This window comes from Episyrphus balteatus, chromosome 1 (assembly GCF_945859705.1).
Source record: "Episyrphus balteatus chromosome 1, idEpiBalt1.1, whole genome shotgun sequence".
Lineage (NCBI taxonomy): Eukaryota > Metazoa > Arthropoda > Insecta > Diptera > Syrphidae > Episyrphus > Episyrphus balteatus.
Genome location: NC_079134.1, coordinates 21,552,565 through 21,573,925, shown reverse-complemented (window position 1 = coordinate 21,573,925; position 21,361 = coordinate 21,552,565). Strand labels below are relative to the sequence as shown.

At 27.6% G+C, this 21,361-nt stretch overlaps 1 protein-coding gene across 13 annotated transcripts in view; it reads right to left on the bottom strand.

Annotated features, from left to right (window-relative positions):
• LOC129905734 (protein turtle) overlaps positions 1-21,361 on the bottom strand; it is a 703,160-nt gene that overhangs the window by 49,646 nt on the left and 632,153 nt on the right. For 7 of the 13 annotated variants that reach the window (XM_055981294.1, XM_055981293.1, XM_055981292.1 and 4 more), the window contains exons 6-7: positions 17,281-17,522; positions 6,864-6,908 (exon numbers count right to left, since the gene is read on the bottom strand). In XM_055981294.1, the coding sequence (XP_055837269.1) occupies positions 6,864-6,908; positions 17,281-17,522 (287 nt within the window). Of the gene's footprint in view, positions 1-6,863; positions 6,909-17,280; positions 17,523-21,361 lie in introns of those variants that run through there. The other 6 variants (XR_008770639.1, XM_055981297.1, XM_055981299.1 and 3 more) reach the window with 2 other exon arrangements.

Genomic DNA, 21,361 nt, shown 5'->3' with positions numbered 1-21,361 from the left:
TAAACAAAATTTTCAATTTTTTTTTAAATTTTTTTCAAACTTTTTTCACTGTTATCTTCGAAAATACTGAACAGATTTATGTTAGATTTGTTTCATTAATTGCCCGAAAATATAGAGATAATTATAGAGTATATTTCAATTTCATGAATTGATTTCATTTCTTTGAAAAACTTATTTTCTGAATCTTTGCTAGTAACTCGAAAACAGGTTTTTTGAGGATCTTTTATTAAACTTTGAAGCCTAAATTTTGAACCAAAAAAGAGGTAACCCTGTTCTTAAAGTCACCTGAATTAAAGAATTTATTTCCTTCTTTCTAAAGGATAAACCTACTTTGTTCTACATACATGGATTGAACTTTTTCATACACAATCTGAATTTCTAATTTAGTATTCTTCTCATGTTATTCTAGCTCTGGTGCGCCTATCCTATTAGGGGTTTATTTTTTTTTTCTGTGTGTTTTTTTACTCTCTCGTTTAATTTTACTATGTGAAGGGATGGGGCGCTTAGGTTTTAGGTTCCTGAGATGATTTGTTAATTTATTTACATTCTGAAACCTGACTTTGGTGAATTTATTTTATTTAAGAAGATGGTTTTTTTTTGTATACCTAAACTGTGTGGGGGAGGTCATGGGTATTTGTATGTGTGATGCTACACTTTGCATAGTAAGCAAATGATTTTTATTTGCAGAAAAAAAAAAAGAATAACTCACTCGGAATGAACTATAGTTTATGGGCCACCTTTGTTCAAATATACGATAAATAGGTATAGAAATATATTTGCACGAATGAGTTGCACGTTTTTGGCCTTGTTTGTTAATGGTTTGAGGAGAGGAACACAAAAAAAAAGCCAAATCAATTGGTTTTATGGTGTGGTAAAATGCTGTCAAAGGTTTCACATTTTTTTGTATTTTGTTTATTTTTTTTTTTTTTTTTTTGTAACATGTTGATTTTGTTCATGTTCAAAAAAACATGGTTTCACTTTGAAATATATTTGAAAAATGATTTTGAAAATGAACAAATTCCTAGAATTAAAGGAAGTAAAGGGGATAAAAGGGATTATAACTTCAAAGATCCTACGAATAGGCTATTGTTTAATGAGGAAATGGAGATAAAAAGAATAATAATGTACATAAATTCTTAAATTTTTAGTAAAAGTTCTCGAATTTGAAAAATATGACATTTTGACATAATAATGATCATTAAGGATTGTTTATATGGTGGTTAATTGTTTTTTGAGAATAATTTTTTATGAAATTAAGAGCCTTTCTTTTTAAACTTTTGAACTTTAAAATTAAAAAAAAAAATTAGAAAAAACACCAACAAATTTGTTATTGGTATTTAATTTTTTTGTTATTTGATTAATAAGATATTCAATTTTTAGAAATTATATACTGGGCTGACTTTTAAAAACAACGGGCTAAAGTAAAAGAAAAGTTTTCTTGAAAAGAATTGTAGATTTTGATTTTCTACAGGATACCAATATACAGTTTGAAAAGAAAGATTATCGTCTTACAAAAAAAAAATTACGTCCTTTAAACACAATTTTTTTTATGTACATATAACAATTATATTGTGTACTACATAAAAAAAATATTGTGTACTTAAAAAAAAAAAAAAAAACTAGTATACCTACCATTTTTATGAAATTATTTATCAACACTTACAAACTAAGATTAAACAAAAATTATCCAGCCTTTTTCAAAAAATTGATTTTTTAAAAAGAAATTTAAATTTAAATTAAAACGAACTCGAGATACCAATTTTACATGACATTTAGTAGAGTAACTAAAGCAAATTATTAGGGAACCCGGCCGAACAGCTCTGATTTTGACGATTTTTTTTTTCGAACGTAGGTAATTAAAAATACTTTAAAGTCTATAGATTAAAAATTGCCGGTGTTGCCGTATTGTTTTTTTTAAATTAAAATTAATTTTTTTTTAACAAAACCATTTTTTTTGCATAAATTTCATAAAACAAATGATAGCAAAAGATTCTCTAGGTAATTTAAGGAAAATATATAACAGGCAGTAAGGGACAATCTTCCATCGTTTAAGCGATAAATGCAATTTTCTAACATTCTGACCTCAAACACAAAAAAAATATTTTGAAAACAAAAGCAACACCTACAATATTTTAAAATACATTTTTAAAAAGCCAGAAGCTCATTCTTGTCTCTTAAATTTAAATCCACTAAATTTAATCAAGACTTTTTGAAAAAATGGTCCTCAAACTCAGAATTAAAAAAAAAATTTGTTATTAGAAAAATTTAAAATGACTTTTTTCCAAACTTTTTCTAATAAAATATGAATTTATTTAAAAAAAATTTTTGCCCATAAATATTATCAGTTGAATTTCGAAGCAAAAAAGGTAAAATATATCACACTTTTGAAAGAAAAAAAATGAAAAATTACTTCAATTTCAATGGTTTTTTTTTATTAAAACTGAATTTTTGCACTGAAATAATTAATTTTCTCAAAGACTGTGGTAAATAGGAACTTAAAATTTTTGCTATTTAACTTTCAACAGTATAAGGGTTATTAAATGAATAAAAAATAATTTTATGTTTAGATGTTGAACTTAAAAAAAAAATAAGTTACATTTTTTTTCAAAACTTTTATTAAAAAAAGTTCTTCGAAAATGAAATACTTTTTAATTTTTTTCATAAACCGTAATACATATTGACATTTCCTTTTATAATTTGAAATCATAATAAATGCGGCCAAAAAAATTTGAAAATAAATGCATTTTATATTACGACCAAGTTTAAAAAACGACATGTTAAAATTTTTTCAATAATTTTTTTTTCAAAAATCTGAGTTCAATTACCATTCTTTCAAAAGCCGTTCATTCAATTAACTTAATTTTAATTTTACATATATGACTAAGCTTCTAGCTTTTAAAAAATGTATATTTGAATATTGTAGGTGTTGCCCTTGTGTTCAAATATTTTTTTTTGTGTTTGAAGTCAATTAATAAGAAAATTGCATCTATCGCTTGAACTATCGAAGATTGTCCCTCACTTCCATATATTTTTTTCCTTGAATTTCCTAGACAATTTTTTGGCATCAATTAATTTATGAAATTTAAGAAAAATTTTTGAAAAAAATTTGTTTTTGTTCACAAAAATCTTCAATTAAATTTAAAAAATCAAAACGGCAACACCGGCAATTTTTAATCTATAGACTTTAAAGTATTTTTAATTACCGACGTTTGAAAAAAATGATCATCAAAATCTAAGCTGTTCGGCCGGGTTCCCTAATATTGCCAATTTTTGAGCTTTAGTTACTCCACTAATTACGATGATGGAGAATGCCAAAAAAGTCAGTCCGTTTTTGGATTTTTAAAAAATATGTCAAAGTTTTTTTTTTTTTGAAAAATCAATTTTTTGAAAACAGTTTGATGAATTTTATTGAAACTTCGTTTTCATGTGCTGAATAATATTTTCTTAAAAATGGCATACCAATTTTTTTTTTCGAAAAATGGTAGAAAATTTTTATATATAAAAAATTATTTAAAAAAAAACGGTTCTAACGATTTTTGAGTTTTTTTCTAAAAACTCTCTTTTATACAAGAAATCAAGTCGCATACATGGTTTTGTGTAAAAGATCATTTCAAACGGTATTTAATCTTATATATAAAAATGAGTTCGTTAACTGTGTGTGGCCGATAAACTCGCGTTTGGCTGGTCCGATTTTGGTAATTTTTTTTTTATTTGAATGGTATTAATAAGTAGATGGTTTGTATCAAAAAAAAATAATACCTTTTCTCGCATCTTTACACAACTGTCAATATGAACGAGTGAAGAAACACTCTCTCTTTTTAAAAATTTTAACTTAGCTTAATTTGTAAAAAAAATTATTAAGACAGGCTTTCAAAATAATTATTATTGTTTATAGTCTGATTTTGAATATTGTGATGCCTGTCAAGGTTTGAATTAGCTTGAAGCAGAAACTCATTGGGATCCAACGCTTTCTGGTGCATTGGTTGCTCTAATCTAATCAAAAAAGGATAACGTGATATTCTTAATTTTAGGGCAAGGACCCAGTCTAGCATAGATATAGAAGCTTCGAGCCTCGAGCCCGGATAATTACCAGACCGGTCCAATTCTTATTTTTTTGTACCGAGGAATAACGTGGCATGCGCTTAACTTTATGGCAAGGATCGCAACTTGCATAAACATAGAAGCTCTGATCCTTTCTCTGCCACCGGGTACAAAGGGGTTACATAAGTCGTAAATGATAGTTTGCAAAAAAAAATGCGATTGAATTTGAGGTAATGTATGAAAATCGATGAATTTTTGAGCATTGATCCTCTTATTTTTATAGGAAAGAGTTGCTCTAAATTTATGTTTTTAAAACCAAATAAAAGAGAAAAAAGAGATTATTCTTATTTCATCAAAACCCGAAAATGCAATTTTGTGACTTGACCCCTTTGTACCCGGCGGCAAAGAATTATTGGCTGTTCTGCTATTTAAGTGCTGTTCTGCTATTTCAGGGAAAGGCTCCCGACCAACACAAAAATGAGCTTGGGAACGTTTTGATTCTACGATTTCAGAATAGGCTCGAGGCTCGAAGCTTCTATATCTATGCAAGACTGGGTCCTTGCCATAAAGTTAAGAATGTCACGTTATTCCTTGAAATACAAATTTAAGTATTGCACCGGTCTCATAATTCTCCCGGCATGAATTCCATAGGAAACGTCTTTTGGGGCTTATCCCTTTTTGTACGTTATTTTGTATCAAAAAGTATGAATTCTTTGACTTTTTTTAAGGCAATCCTTATCAACATGATAAGCGCAGGTAAATGGGACAGAAAAAAAGTTCAAGACATTTAGACAAAAACCAAAAATTTTATTTTTTTGCTTGGGCCTAATAATATGGCAAGGCTTTTTGATACACACCATTTTTTGTTTTTGCATCTTTGATATATGTAAATATAGCATATGGTTTTCTTACTCGCTAACAGCCAACATATATGTAGTTGACAATGGGAAAAAACAGGATTCACTAAATTAATACCACATATTTTTAAAGATAGACCTTATTTATGGTTATAGCAAATGCCAATGTTACAGAAAATTGAAGACGCTTAAATTCAAATGGGAAAACTGACTGAATCATTGGACCTTGAGAAATCAACACATCTTCGCCTTTGAATTTTCCACAAAAAATGGTAGCTTCAATTAGCCATTAACTTCTTTGACTTGCTTTGAAGCCTTCAGAATCAAGTGCCATTATTCCATTAACAATGTCCAATAACTGCTTAGATTACAATATTGGTTAATGTTCATTACAATAAACAAGTTTTTTTTCGGTTTAAATTTATTTTCAAATAGGTTTTATTTTTTTAAAAGTGCACTCAGCGAAGCGGGTGGGGTTAGCTAGTTTATTATAAAATCTAATAATGATCAATAAAAAGCTTTAATATTACAGTTACTTTTTACCATAAAAGCAAGCACGTGCGACCCCAGTCGTGCATTTTATTTTTTAAGTTTTAATATAAGTGGTACTTAAAAGCTTCGGGATGAAATTTTTCGTTTAAATCGGCTAAATTTTTTTTGTATCACGTAGATTTGAGCTGCTTTTAAAAAAAATTATTTTATTTTTTATGATAGGTACTTGTTAGTTTTGGTATTTAAAAAAGAATTACGATTTAACTTACAGTTGGAATAAAAAATTTAAAAGCTGCTCTTTATGCGGTTTTAGAATAAAACTATCAAATCACATTAAATTTTGTGGAACGTAAAACTTGCCAAATTATATCATTTGTGCTCTAGTGAAAACAGGCTATAAGTCGTTTATAAAAGTAAAAGAATTATCGAGCATATCATCCACCAGGAAAATCACTGTTCTTTTACTATATCAATAGCATAAAGTACCAATGAGACAATCTTCTATTCCACGGTCACTGTGGCGTATGTGTGATATTTTTTTTTTTAATGAAGATTACAAAAATGTTTAAAGTGTTAAGAAAAAAAAAAAAACAGGAGTACGAAAGCCGATTCAGGTACATTTTTTATGATCGATTGTTTTCATTTCATAGCATGTTACAGAAATAAAGAGAGTAACTGTCAACGAACTCATTAAAAAAATTGTGTTTTTTTTTTTCGAAAAAAAAAAAAAATTTATTTATGATTAGTCATTGTCTTTTTGGCCAGTTGCATTTGGTGAGTCATTAAAAATATATAAAACGGGGCGATAAGAAAAAGTTCCATACATAAAATTCTAATTTTGACAATTTTGGAGAATTTTTAAAAATTTCAATCAAATAATTTTTATTGTATTTTTCTTTTAACACAAAAACAAGCATGTTCTATTGACTGAAGCTTTATTCATGCATTCTTATGATATTGTTTCTAAACTTTAACGAAAAAGTTTAGTCACGTTAATTTTGCTTATTTTTTTTTTAAGAAATATTATGTATTTAAGCTGCATGAGGATACAAAATTACATCAAGTAGATTACATCCTTAAGTTAAAATCATGCTAGCTCATTACAAACGACAACATTCAAATTGAATTGAGCCATTTTTTTTTTTTAATTATTATTTATGGTTAACAGAACAAAATATATAATAATAATAATGTTTGACAAGCAATTCAAACAAGCATTAACTCAATTTGGCCTGAAGTTTGTAATTTGGAATCAGGCTTCAATTTCTATACCGTAGAAATATTATGTTTGTATGTAATTTAAGTAAATTAACTTAATTATATATATTTTTGGTTAAACAAAATAAAAAAAAAACATAAATAATAAATAAATTTCAATTCTGTGTTGGTTTTAGTTTTTTTTTTTTTTTAAAGAATAGAAGTAAGTACAAGTAGTTTTGTTTTTTTAAGCAAGAAAAAAAAAAAAAAACTTACAGTAATACCGACTTTTTTTAATTCATCGGCTTTACCGGTATCCGGCTGGAAAGAAGAAGAAGAAAAAAAGAAAAAAGAATACTAACTGTCATACCGATTTATGGTAAAACTTTTATAATAATAACAATATAAAATTATTATTTTTTTTTGTAGAAACGATGCATAAATTAAAAATAATTAAATATTTAGTTTTTGGTAGACTTAAAATGAAATGTAGGTATAGAAACAAGAAGTACACAAAAAAGAGAGAAGAGATTGGTGGGTATTGGTTGCATTTTCGGTGTTCTTGTAATAACTTTTGGTATGTAAATGTATTAAATGTTGATAACATAAAGATTTTATAAAAGTGAAATGTAGAAGGGAGTATTATAAAGAATTATTGTTTAATGTAAGAGAGAAGCAAGTTGAATGTAGTTTAAAGGTACAATGTAAGAGTTTTAAGAATGTAGGCGTTTTATGTTATGTTTATTTTTCTGTTTTTTTTTTTTTTGTATATTGATTGATTGATTTTAGCAAGTAAAGCAATCAATTTAAGCAGGCAAATATAATTATTACAACACACGAAATGGGTATACCTATTTTTTTTTTTTTGAACAATCTACATGTATCAATTTAAATGTAATAATAAGCCAAGTTGAAGTTTTTTTTTCAGAATTTTCAACTACCTATCAAAAAGAGTAAAATTCGTTTTATGTCTTTGTGGTAGATCCTAATATTTCTTAAGAATATCAAAATCTTTATACATATTGTAATATTGTAAAACAACTATTAAATTTTTTACCCTGAATCGACTAGATCCTAATAATTACTTAATATTGAAAACAGTCAAATACTCTTGCAGGTATGGCGAAGGTATGTTTCTATAATATTTTATAAAGGTTTCGTCAGAAATATTTTTGATAAAGCAATTAAATGCACTAATATTCGACAAACACTTGCTCTTCTAGTCAAATTAACTTAGGCTTTTCTTTCAGGTGTCACAGGCACTTGATCTAATGTTAAAAATAGTGAAGAATGTTAAAGCTTTTTTGTAAAATATCCGTAAAAAAAAAATAACTTGTGTACTTATAAAAACAAAAAAATGTTATTCCTACAAAAATATTAATGAATACTCAAAACTGAAATTAAAAAAAAAAAACATTTGACGCCTTTGAAATTCAAAAAAAAAAAACAAAAAAAAAGGTTTTTCGAGATTCAAAAATGTGTTTATTGATAATTTCTTTTACGTTTTGACTCTTCAGTTTGCTTAAATGTTTTGCACCAAAGATAGCCCGTATTTAAAAAAAGGTTTCTTAAAAACAAAAACAAAACAACTAAAACAAAATTTCATCAATTTTTAATCTACAAGTAAAACTATTTTTTTTTTTGTTTTAAGTTATGTAACATGTAAACAAAAGCGACCGTATAAAAAAATCTATTAAAAAATTCGTTAAAATTAGAAAGTAAGAGGTACAGAAACGTGTCTATGACATGTATGGTTTCAAAATTAAGTTTTTTTGTATTATTATTTTAAAAGTAGGATCTGTTCAAAATATAGTAGGTACCTACAGTACAAATTATTTTAATTTAAGCCGTTAAAGCAGTTTTTTTTTTTTAAGAAAATAAGGTTTTAAATTTTGGTCGTTAGCAAGACTCTCAATAATTCCTCAAGGAAAAAAACCCAAAACTCTTGATTTCATATGCGTAGTAGGGTGGGTCGAAAAAAAACAGTTTTTTTTTTGTCGAATTTCAAATCCTAATAGCCCGGAAAAGTTGTGAATGTTAAAGACTAAGAAGGGTTTAAGAAATTATCAAAATCGGTTAATAACTTCTGCCTCCAGATCGTCCCTAAAGCTTGAAAAAAAAAGTTTTAAAATTGTGTTTTTAGAAAAAAAAAAAAAAAATTGACCACCCTAACATATTATTTTTTGTAAATACATAAAAGCTTTAGAAAACTCTTTTATCAGCTAAATATTAAGTAGAAACAAACATGGTTCAAATTGTTTAAGGACTTCTGGCGTTTTGAAAATTGTCGAAAAATGGCAAAATTCCTATTTTTACGATAATTTTTCATAAATTAAAGACTATTTTGTAAATTATTATTTTTACCAAATAAGAATAAAAAATGAAGTTGACACAATCAGTGAATGTCATGAACTCACTGAAGATTTAAAAATCTGTCGGTCAAGAGGGTTTTGATTATTTTTCATTCTCCTCGCCGCACAGTGGGGTCGGTTTAGAAATGCTGTTTTATTTAATCAACTCAAAAAAATTTTGCGATTTCTGAATAATTTGTTTTGTTTATTAACTCGTGAAAAAAGCTTGTACTTTTAAAGTAAACGAAATATTAAATACCTACGTTCTTATAAGTTTTGAATGCGTAGTTTTTATTTTAAGGGGTTATGAATTTCGTAAAGATGCATATATATTGAATATTTTTCTGAAAACATAGCATATTTTCCTTAATCAAGATTTTGATACGGGTTCATAAAGTTTTTTAAAGCTTTGCTCATTTTTTAAAAAATTTTGTTTCTTAGGTATATAAGAGAGCAAATGGCTTGGATTTCAAATTCTTCTAAAACCGTGTTTTGCAATAAAAAGCAGATTATATGTTTTTTAAATTTGTTTTGTTTATTTTTTATAAATTCTCACAAAAAAGGCTTCTAAGCAAGTACGTTCGACCAAGTTGTGCATTTTATTTCTGTCGAATTTCAAAACTTTTGTGAAAATTTTGTGTGGGAATTGCACTTATAATAATGTGGTAATCACCATAAATTGAGTAAACTCAACACATTTGTCTTCGTTTAAAAAAAAATGAAAAAACACAAAATTTTATTAAAAAGTTTAAGCTTTTATAGACTTTTGCACTGTAATTAGCAATTACAATTTTTTAATCCGTTTGAAAATGTAAGCAAAGTGAAGTGAAAATGTAGTGCTTAATTCATTTTAATGCAGCTCATCTCATCATCATTGTACTAAATATATTTACAATTTTAAGAGAAATTTTTAACAAAAAAAAAAATCATGAAGAAAAATCCCCTGAAGATTAAAATCAAGCCCTCATTCATATTAACCTCAAAAGCATAACGATTTTAACACAAATTCAAATTAATTTTCAATAACAAAAACAAACACGTCTCCTTAACACAAAATTTCTTCCTCATACAAAAAACACAAACAAACACCAGAACACACACACACAAAGACGGTTAAGGCTAATTAAGTTTGTTTTTAGTGAGTTCTTAATATATAATCAGCGGGTTACTCTGTACGTTCTTGTGGTAGCGCATTAAAAAGCAAATTCAAAATTCAATCGCGTCTCAAGTTATTTTTCTTTTCGAACCCCCATCGAGATTGAATAAATTTATTTCAAAAGAAGAAAAAAAGTATTAAAAGTTTTAATATTAATTTCTCTTCAACACATACATACATACATCCTGCAAAGTACACCAATACATTGAAAATACCAATATAAAAAAAAAAAAAAAAAATACAAAGCAATATAACAACATCAACCCAAAAAGTCTTATAGCCCAAAAATTTCATATAAGCTCGAATAAATTTATTAAATTAGAAACTTTGTGTCACAATAGCGATAGCATAAAATAAGCGAACTCATTATAAGAGTTAGAAAAAGTTTTCCTTTTTCTTGTTGTTTTTTTTTCGTCTTTTTCTTTGTCGTCTTTTTTGTTTTGTTTTGTGCTTTCACCATTTTCTCTGGAAAAGTTTTTCAGCGAGTTTTTGGCGTCTTTGTTGTTAGAGTCAATGGAGGGATTTTAAGGGAGTAGATACTATTTGGCTTTAACTGCATTGGAAAAAAGAAGTTCAATTTTAGCCTTTGAAAAATAGGGATAAATTGTGACGGAAAGTTTAAACAAATTTATTATTCACCCTCATTCTTTTACTAATCAAACACAAAAAAATGAAAACAAAATTCTCAAATGCAAATGAAACAGTAAGAGGTGACAGAGATGTTGTTAAAAAGGGAGCTTGGTTCTTTGAAAGGTGAAGGAATAGTTTAATTTCAAATCAACTTATTGATATTTCCGGGTCAATCAATAGATTTAACTGGAGCGATTAACTTTCAATTTGACTAGGACAGTTCGTTAATTTTAACACAGAAAGCTTTTGAAATACAGCAGCAAATTGTTGATTTTAACAGAAAAACTGGTTAAATTAATTAGACCACTCGTTGATTTAACGGGATCAATTTTTTCAAATTAAACGAGGCTATCTATTGATCTGAGGCAATGGGTTACTTTTACAGTTCATTTATCGAAGAAGTCAAGGATCCATATGAATCTGCTATTTTTAGCAGAAAAAACCTTTTAACTTAAGGAATGCAACGTTAATGGATCAATTCATTGGCTTAGAAGGAGCAGTTATTAATTTTGTTTTTCGGTGCAATGCAATAGCTCGATATTACTTAAGATATTGTAGAATTTACCAGGCCATCCAATTGATGGTATATCACAGGTTTCCCTTTTAAGAATTAAATGTTGCCTGGTAAGTATCACAGGATGTCCTGGTTAATACATAAGTATCACCAGCTGCCCAGAAAGTATAACATGTTCTTTTGCAAAGTATCACAGTTTTGAAAATTGTATCACAGCTTTGAAAATATGACAAGTTTCCTTGGTAAATTAATCGGATTGACCGTAAATAACAAATATTTCCCAGGTTAGTATCATAGATTACCTTGGCAAACATTTTCTGTTTTCCAAATAAGTATCACAGACGCCCAGAAAAGTATCACTTCTTGTTGCACAGGAAAGTATCACAGGTTGCCCAAGTTACTATCACATGCTGTTCGAAAAAAATTTATAAGTTCTACTGCGAAGTATAACATTATGCTGTAGAAATTGGTTTCCCGGTAACTATCACTGGTTGACCGTGAAAGTATCACAAGTTTCCCTGGTAAATTATTCGGTTTGATCACAGGTTTCTCAGGGTGCCCTGGCAAATATTACAGGTTGCCCCAATAAGTATCACAGGTGCTCCAAGTAAGTATCACAGATTTCTCTGAATATTTAACATAGCAGAGTATCACAGTTTACCCTGGTATGCATCATCATGCTTAGAAAAGTATCACAAGTTCGCCGCAAGAATATCAAAAGTTCTTTTTGAAAGTATCACAGTTTTCACAAATTTACCGGTTCCCCTAATAAGTATCATTGGTTGTTCAGGAGAGTATTACAGATGTCCTTGGTAAATATCACAGGTTCTCCTGATAAGTTATTCAGATTGACTATAAGTATCACAGGTTTCTAAGAAAGTATCACAGGTTTCCCTGGCAAATATCATAAGTATTACGGGTTGCCTCGATTAGTATCACAGGTTGAATAATGGTGAAATAATTTTCGTTTATTTTTGTTGATTTTCGCAATATTATTTCTTTGGATGAGGAACGAAACAAGAAAAAGTGAAACGACTAAACAGACAAAGTGAAACAACAACAGTAGATTATGATGAAGAAGTAAATAATGAAGAAAAGGTGTCCTTTCTTAAAGTAGCTCAATGTGCCGTTGTAGCACGTTAAAATTTTTCACAGAGCCAGGTAAGGAAATTTTAAGAATAAGTTTTAATTCCTATTTAAGAATAGGAGGACACGAAGTAACCAACAAGTTACCTTAGCCCTCTATATTTTTTTCTTCCTTGCCACTTTATAAAATTGATGCTATTTAATTATTTAATTATACTTATGTACTCAAAAATATTTGCATACAATATTATAAAAGGTAGATTGAGTGCCCTAGAATGGTTTTGTAAAAGCATTTTATATATTTTTGTATTTTTTAATTTATTGTTCACATTCTTTTGTTTTAAAATTTTGTATACATCTTTTGTTCACTTGAAAATTTTAATTAAATAACTGGCAGTGTTTTTTTTTAGTTTAAAATAAAATTTAAAAACAAAAGTTAATTTTTGTTTCATTGTTAACGTTGTAGCCACACAAAACAATTGCTTTTTAGACAAAGTCAGCGTCCCCATATAACAACGGACGTGCGCTTAATAGCCATTTTTTTTTGTTTAAAGGTTGTGACATTTTTTATGTTTAATGTAAGTAAGTACATTAGTACTTATACCTACCTACAAATATATTATGCATATTATGTATGTATTATGCACATAAACCTTTATTGTTTGTTGTTATATAATTTTTGGTATTTTATTATAATTCCTTTGCAAACAAAAATATAAATTATGAACCTTTTGTTATATTGTTGTGAATACATCATAATACCCTATTTCTGTACTCATATTGAAACTCAATTGTTTAATTTATAATAAACCATGAACTGAATGACAAGAGAGTTGAAAGTTGATACAATGAATTTCAGAAAAGTACCTAACTAAGTTATTTTTGGAAAAGCTATTTATGACTGCATTTATGTTGTTGATGGTGAATTAATGTTTTAGTTGAAATAAAATTAACAACTTGTAAGCTGAGGCAAGTCGTCAAGAGTTGACTTAAAGTTTAAATAGGTAGTTCGTGATGAAACACAATAATTGTTGAAGGGTAGAAAATATCAGAGGAACTAAACACCTGTTTTCCTTACAAAAGATCCCTATTTCTTAGAAAGTTTGTTACAATAGTTAAGATTAAAAGAAGACAGATAAAGCAACAGTTGAGAAGGTGGTAAAGAGATTTCTTTCATCTAAGTTTTAAATTCTTAGAAACTATGAAAAAAAAAACAATTCAAAGTTTTTAAGAAAATACCTAGTCAGAAATTTGTTAGAAAATAATGAAGTATTTCTTCGAATATAAAAATAATAGTATAAAATAACTTATTTATAAGATTGAGAAATAAAAATCTAACATTTAACTTATAGCCACTAGTTTATTACTTCTAATTATCATAATGTTTCGTTAAAAGAACCAAGGACCTTTAGAAAAATCTAAAAGGAGAGAATTTTGACAGCTGCGTTTAAATACATGGAAAATATTTCTTATCATGTTCTGTTTCTTTTCTTTTAAAGAGTTTAAAATAGCTTTGAAAGGTATTTTTGATCTCACAATCTATTCTTAAGATTTCAAAGTCAAGAAATTCTACTTACATTTTTCAATTCAAAATAATAACTCTGAATGAATGAATAAAAATAAAACAGACAAAGTTGAACATACGTTTATCAAGTTAACTTATCATGATTGCAACAGATAAGTGAAATTTGAAGAGTCGCAAGTACAAAATAGAGAAACATAAAGGATGCTATGAAATAAAGCAAGGTAATAAGAGTGCCATCCGTACAAAAGAATTACTTGGTAGTTTTTTTTTTGGCTATTTTGAGCTCCATATCGTTAATTTGGCCTGAGGTGTAAAAACAGTAAATACTTTTACTTGTTGAAGAATACATTTTTTTAAGTGAATTTTTCAGTTGCAGTTTTTTCTAATGCAAATTATTTTTATTTGCAATAAATATTTTTTTTAAATTTCAACAGCATTTTTTTTTTATTGATATTTACAACCCTGATTATATGTATACCTCGAGCTACAATCTCAACTACTGGAGCGATTTTTTTTTTTTTTTCAAACTTGGTAGTTAATCGTTTCAGAGAGGAAATTGAATTTTTTTTAAGGATCAAAACTAACGGCATTGAAAGTACAAAAGTTTAAAAACATTTTTTTTTTCATTCCTGAACTTCTCGTTAACTACACAACTGATTTCAACGGGAAATTTTAAACGAAAGCGCTAAATCAATCGTTAATTATATGTATAAATAAATTTTCAAAAATGACATTTTTCGTTTGTTTTTTTTTTAAATATTTCATTTTTTTATTGAAAAATCAATTTTTTGAAAAAGAGGTGATTTTTTTCGAATTATTATTTTTAAGTTTGGATTGCAATAAGGTTTTTTTTTTTGCAAATTTTTAGAAAATATTTATTAATAGAAAAATATTTTTATTTTATTTATTTATTAATAATATTTTTTTGCAACTACCTATGTTAGTACACACTCTAACGATTTTCAATTGGCAGGGATTATTTAACAGATACAAGTACATCCTAATGCACGACTGGGGTTGCACGTACTTGCTCTTGCAGTTCAAAGCACTTTTATGTTAGTTTACTTGTAGATTTTAAGAGCTGGCTCTATATAAACTAAAACACATTTAGGGCAAAATTTTGTTAAATGAAAAAATTGTTTTTTTTTTTATTTGACTTTTTTTTTTGGAAAAAATAAAAATTCAGTTTTATTGCAATCGCTTTGAATATTACGTCTGCAAAGTTGAATCAAAATCCTTAGAGCCGTTTTCGAGATATTTGGTTTAAATTGAAAAATTTGTACACTTTCTAAGCGAGATATACAAAAAAAACATTCATAATTCCATAAATATTATCTGTACCAAATTTGAAGAAAATCCCTCCACCCGTTTAGGCTGTGGAAAGCTGACAAAATTTTCTTCAATTAAAATGCAACAAAAGCTAGCTATGTGTGCTCAGTGGGCTTAAGTCGTTTACTACCCGTATCACTTTACTCTAAATTTTATGACAAAAAGGTAAAGAGTACAATTCTTTCAAAATATTGTTTCCCCTAAAATATGCAATTGTATTTTAGCTCACCATAAAATCATGTCGGAAATTACTTAAGAAAAAAAAAAAAATAAAATGTTTTCGCTATCCCTTCGACACACATAGGAGTATTCTGGTCGAAAAGCTGGACAAAAGTCGATTTTCTAAAAATCAAAATTTTGAATTAAAGTTTTTACAAAGCGGATGCTAAATATACATGGGATCATACAATGCACTTCTTTTTTTTGTGGTAAAGTGTTTGGTGTGTCAAAACAAGTTCAAAGTCAGCTGTTTATTTTCTGGAATTTTTTTTGTAATTTTTGCTGATTTGGTGAGTATATTTAGAGATTGATTGTGAGCAAGTGTGCTTTTAAACATTAAATTTTCATATGAAAAATACAATTGCAGGTATTGAATAATAATTGAAGAGTAGTTATGGAAATATTAAATTTTTTTTGTTTGAGTAAATGACAGTGGGAAAAGAGTCTGCCACATATAGATATTTTTATTACTTTTTTTTTTAAAGTCTAAGTGTTTTGTTATAGTATTCCCTCCTATTCTTCTTCGATACATAGATATATGATAACAGATGGTTGAATAAAAGAAGGACTATTAGAAAAAGGATGTACATAAATACGGCAACATCCTGTATACAATTATGGAAATAATATCACTAATAACTGTTGATAATTTATACAAAATGTAAGTTTTTTAGTAAATTTTAGTAATCATAATGTTGTGGAGCATTAACAAATTGGTAGTTTTTTTGTCCCAAATTTTGGAAAAAAATTTCTTGAAAAAGTTCAACTGTTCAATTTTTTTTTACCAAAATGAATCGACATCAAACTCTAAAACATTTCGATCAAAACTAATGAATGCTTATGACTTCATGTATGTATTTGCTTTAACATCATTGAAAACCATTAACCGCATTACCCAAGACTTTTAAAAATATAGCAACAAAAAAATGATGATTGAAAAAGTTATGTTTTTTTTTTTTCATTTTTTTAACTAAAATATGAATACTGTCGATATTTTTTTTTAACAAATATTGCTTCTTTTTTTTCTTAAAAATTAAAGCAAATGAAATATGCGTGGTGATTTGAAGAAAAAAAACCCGAATTGGAAAAAGAGAAGGTTGATAATTTTTGTTGTCCTTTTTTACTTTTTCCAATTGAATTTTTTTTGTTTGATTTGAAATTTTTTATGAAATAAAATGGGAAACACATTTATTAAATAAATTAATAATAATAAGAATAATAATTAATTTTTTTTTGTTGCAAAATTAATGCTCTGAAAATGCAAAAAATGCATTAAATCTAATGAATTTGATAAATATTTTTTTTATGTAAAATAGGTAAATGAAAGGGGGTGGGTTTTTTAAGGATAATTAACACGAATCATTCAATAGGGGGCGACAACAACACAAGAACTACCGAAAATATTTCATTTTGGCTATTAATTATTTCTTTTCTTTTCGATTTCGATTTTTTTTTTTCAATTTTTTTTTCTAAATTTTAAATCTCAATTAAATTCATTTAAGTTATTATTTGCCAATTCAACAATAATCATATTTTGTTAACTATAGTGTGGAAAATTAGGGAAATGAAAATTAACAAAAATGCCAATTTTTATTCTGTTCAAATTAAATTAAAAAAATAATTTAAAAAAATTACTAAAACTAAATGGAAATGAAAGTTATTATAAAACAACAAAACAAAATTAAATTATTTAATTAAAAGAAAATCGAAAAAAAAACTAAGTAAAAATGTAAACTAAACAAGAAAAAATTGTGTAACTTTTTTTTGTGTAAAATTTAGAAAATAATATAAAAATAAATTTTGTGTTTTATTTAATTTTTTTTCTTGTTTTTTTTTTTTCTTTTTTTTTTTTTGAATTTGTTTTGTCATCTTTTTCTTTTTACCATGATTACAGCGCCGCCCGCTATTATAACACGGGCCGTATGGGAGACTTGTCCCTCACCATTGCGTGCAATGCAGGTGTACTCTCCGATGTCCTCGTTTCTGATGGTGGAGATCCGTAACTCGGTACCATCATTAAAGATGCCAACAGTAGAGGATGGATCAACGGGATTAGCATCTTTGTACCATAGAATTTCTGGTGTTGGTGTGCCATCGGCTTGGCAATTAAGAATAATTGAATCCCCTGAAAATAAATAGAAAAAACACAAATATATAGTTGTTGTTATTTTGAATGAAATAATTTTTTAATTTTTTGTATTTTTACAACTTTAATGAAAAAACTTGGCAGAGTTCCAAATATAATTTTTGATTATGAAAAAGAAGGTCCGTCGCGTCGTTCTGCCTGTCTATTTATTAGAACATATAGCTAGTTACTGTCTAAACGGATGACGTAAGCAAAGAAAAATATGCCAACTTAGTTACTTTTGAAAATAGATGAGATCTTAGAAAATTTCAATGAATTATTGATTTTTTTATTATTGAAAATCTGTTCTTCAAAAGTTATAATTTTTTTTGTCGTTTTTACATTTTGTTACAAGCGTTCTCATACGAATCGAAAAAAAAACTTAGAATGCGGGATAATTAAGTCGATATATATAGCAAAATAATTAATCGCTGTCTTTATTTTTCTTGAAAAAAAATATGACGTCACCAACTTATGTAGTTTGGTGAATTTTATGTCAGGTTGTACTTCCTACACCAAAGTATATTGTTAAAAATTAATGGTATATTATAAAAATGGGTTGGGGTCAAAATTCTGCCGGGGTCAAAATTCTTTTATCAAAATTCTGCTTTCAAAATTCTGCTTTACAAAATTCTGCTTTCAAAATTCTGCTTTTCAAAATTCTGTTTTTCATAATTCTGCTTTTCAAAATCCTGCAAAAAATTAAAAAAGGGTTTGAAAAATATTAAAAAGCGCTCGCTTTTTAACATTTTCCAAATCCTTTTTTAGTTTATTTCAGAATTCTGTAAAATCATCTTTTTGAAAATTTGTCATTTTTTAAATGCGTATTAGGAAATTATTGTTTTATGAATGAATAAATTTGAAAATTTTAAGAAAAGGTTTAATATAAAACATTTCCGAAAATAATTAAAAATTTATTAATTTATCAAATATAGATGAATGTTCAAAAATTTGAATAAGAAAAGGAATATTTTGTATCAAACAATATCGGTTCCAATTAGTTTACATATTTTATTTGAAAGAAAGTCTGTACCTATATGGCATTCAAAAAATATTTGCGACACTTAAATAAAAAAAATTAGGAAAGTACCAATGTTGAATTACATTAATGAGGTGTATTTTTCTTAAGCCAGTGCATATGCTATAAAAAAAAAAAAAACAGAATTGGCAGAATTTTTTTGTTCAAATATAATGCTTTCAGAATTTTGAAAAGCAGAATTTTAAAAAGCAGAATTTTGAGAAACAGAATTTTCGCTAAAAAGGCAGAATTTGGAAAAGCAGAATTTTGAAGCCAGAATTTTGACCCGATCCCTATAAAAATTTCAGAATATCGGTGTATTTTTCGCACGGAGTTTTTAAAAATATGTTGAAATTTTGTACAGAAAAGACAATGGTATAATTTTTGTACCACCTTTTTTGACAAATGCACCATTTTTTTTTTATTTTATCAATTTTTAAATTAATGAATGTTCACCAATTTATACACCAGTATTCAAAGTTGATTTCTTAAAATTGCAAGTGTTTTTACTCACTGGTCTTGACAAAAAGTCATACAATTTGGTACATTGAAGGATATTAGTTTAGAAATACATATGAAAATTCTGCCAACCTTTTTTTTTTTAATTAATTCTTAAGTCATGATTGACACTTTTTTGACATAAATTTAGGGCCCCAATTCCGGAAGAGTGAGTTTTTCTGTGTTAGTTTCTGCCTTGTTTCTAAATCAATTTACACGTTTTTTCGTGTACACAGAGGAATTCACTCTTGCGGAGGCAAATTTCACTGGTCAGCAACGAAAATAGAGCATGAACCAAACCCTACTTTTCTTACGGACTTTTGTGAGCTGAGTCTGAATCCGAAGTCAAAATTTTACTGGCACTTCACATTTTTTTAAATAATTGAATATTAACAAGTCAAAAACGCGTTTTTGGGTATATTTGACGTCACATTACATCACCGTTAAGTTATTTTTTTTTTGAAAAATTACCTATGAAATCTCAATGCCATATTAAAACTTCGTATTTGTTTTTTTTTTTTTTTCAAAATTATTTTTTTTTCTCAAAGATATTGAAAATAAATTTTTGATAAATATATCAAAATGTTGCTTGTTTTTTTCAAAGTCATTAATGGTTTTTTTGAACAAAATTCTAGTTTGCGTCTTATGATTTGGACCGAAAAAATATATATTTTTGATTAAACATCAAAAAGAATTTACTAATTGGAAATAAGTTTTTTGGAGATTATAGTGAAAATAGTGATGAGTGTAGCTCAAAAACTAGACGTGATAGAATAAATCTGTAAACCGTTTTAAATTCAGCAAACTAAAGTCAATGAAAATCACCTAACAAAGTTTTTGCTCCCGACTTTTTTTGTTTTTTTTTTTTTTTTTTTTTTTTACCGACCATTTTTTTAGCTTATAAAATGTTCTGAAAAAGAAAATTTTATTCATTTATGAAATGAAGGTTTCTCAAATTCTAATAGTAAAGCCATTCTTAGTATCAATATAAAAAAAACCTTATTTAGTTTTCTACAATAGAATAAATTTACGCTTCATGGAAAATGCTTTTTTTGCTCAATAAAGTTAAACCTTCTATGTCTTAGTTTTTCTAACATTTGTATTGTCACTCTACTCACTGACACACAAACCTAGCAACTACCTCAATAAATTTCTTTGAATCATTATGAGTGTAAAATAAATTGTCTCATTCAAATCTAACGGTTGGTGGTATATCCTTTTTATCAAAAGGACAATTCATAATTCTCGAATAATGTGCAATCCATAGCATCTTCCTTTTTAATATAAAACAAACAACAGAATAGAACCATCACCCGTCTGTGTTTCTGCTTTACGCTGCGCTATAAATCTTAAAATCCTTATGCGGTTCGCCATTTCTTTGTATTGTTGTCGCTTGTCTCCATTTGACAACAAAATATGCATGTTTCTATGATAAGAGAGAGAGAAAAAAAAACGTCAGAGCCACTATGTTGTGACTTCTTTAACCTCCTGAAATAACATTATTATACCCAGCGCTTCCTTGTAAAGGACTCTGGAAAACCAACACTCTATGCGCGAACCTTTAAACAAAAGAAAACAAAAAAAAAAAAAATTGAAGATGACAAAAAAAAAAAAAAAAAACATTGAAGATGTCTGCGTGTGTATCCCGGCGAGTAGTGTTGAATATTCTTTCCAGGATAATGATTAAGCCACCATAGTGTAGATGATGATAAGCAAAAAAAATGCACAGCAGGAATGCAAACAAGCAAAAAGGGGGGGGGGGGGGGCTAGACTAAGACTATATCCTGGCGATATGGTTGGTTGGACTAGGACTCTTAGCAAAGCAATTGATAGTCTCAAGAGAGTGGTGAAGAGACAGCAGTGCACCCACATTCTATGCAAAGCCACATGGATGCTGGATCCTTTGATGGGCATCATCATCATGTGGGTTAGGTCAGAAGGGAGAAGGGAGGAAGTGAGTATAATAATTATAAAGCATCATGCTGGAGCAGCATGAAATGACACTTCCTTCCTGAGATTACATCTTGCTGTTATCTACTTGAAAGTAATTTCCCTACGATGTTTCTTTTCTTCTAGGTTGTTTATCCTAGGTTTTTTTTTCTTGGATATATCCTTTTTTTTTTGTGTTATTATTTTTTTCTTTTTTTTTTGCTTTTAGAATGTTTCCAACGAATGAACGAACGAACGGTGTCAGTTTGCGCAAGCACGCGATTATGCACATATTCCTTTTGTTTACCAAAAGGATATCATCGTGCACTATAGATAGAGGTAGGTTAGGTACATTTATATAGAACCAAGAAGGATAGAGCACAAATTTTCTAAG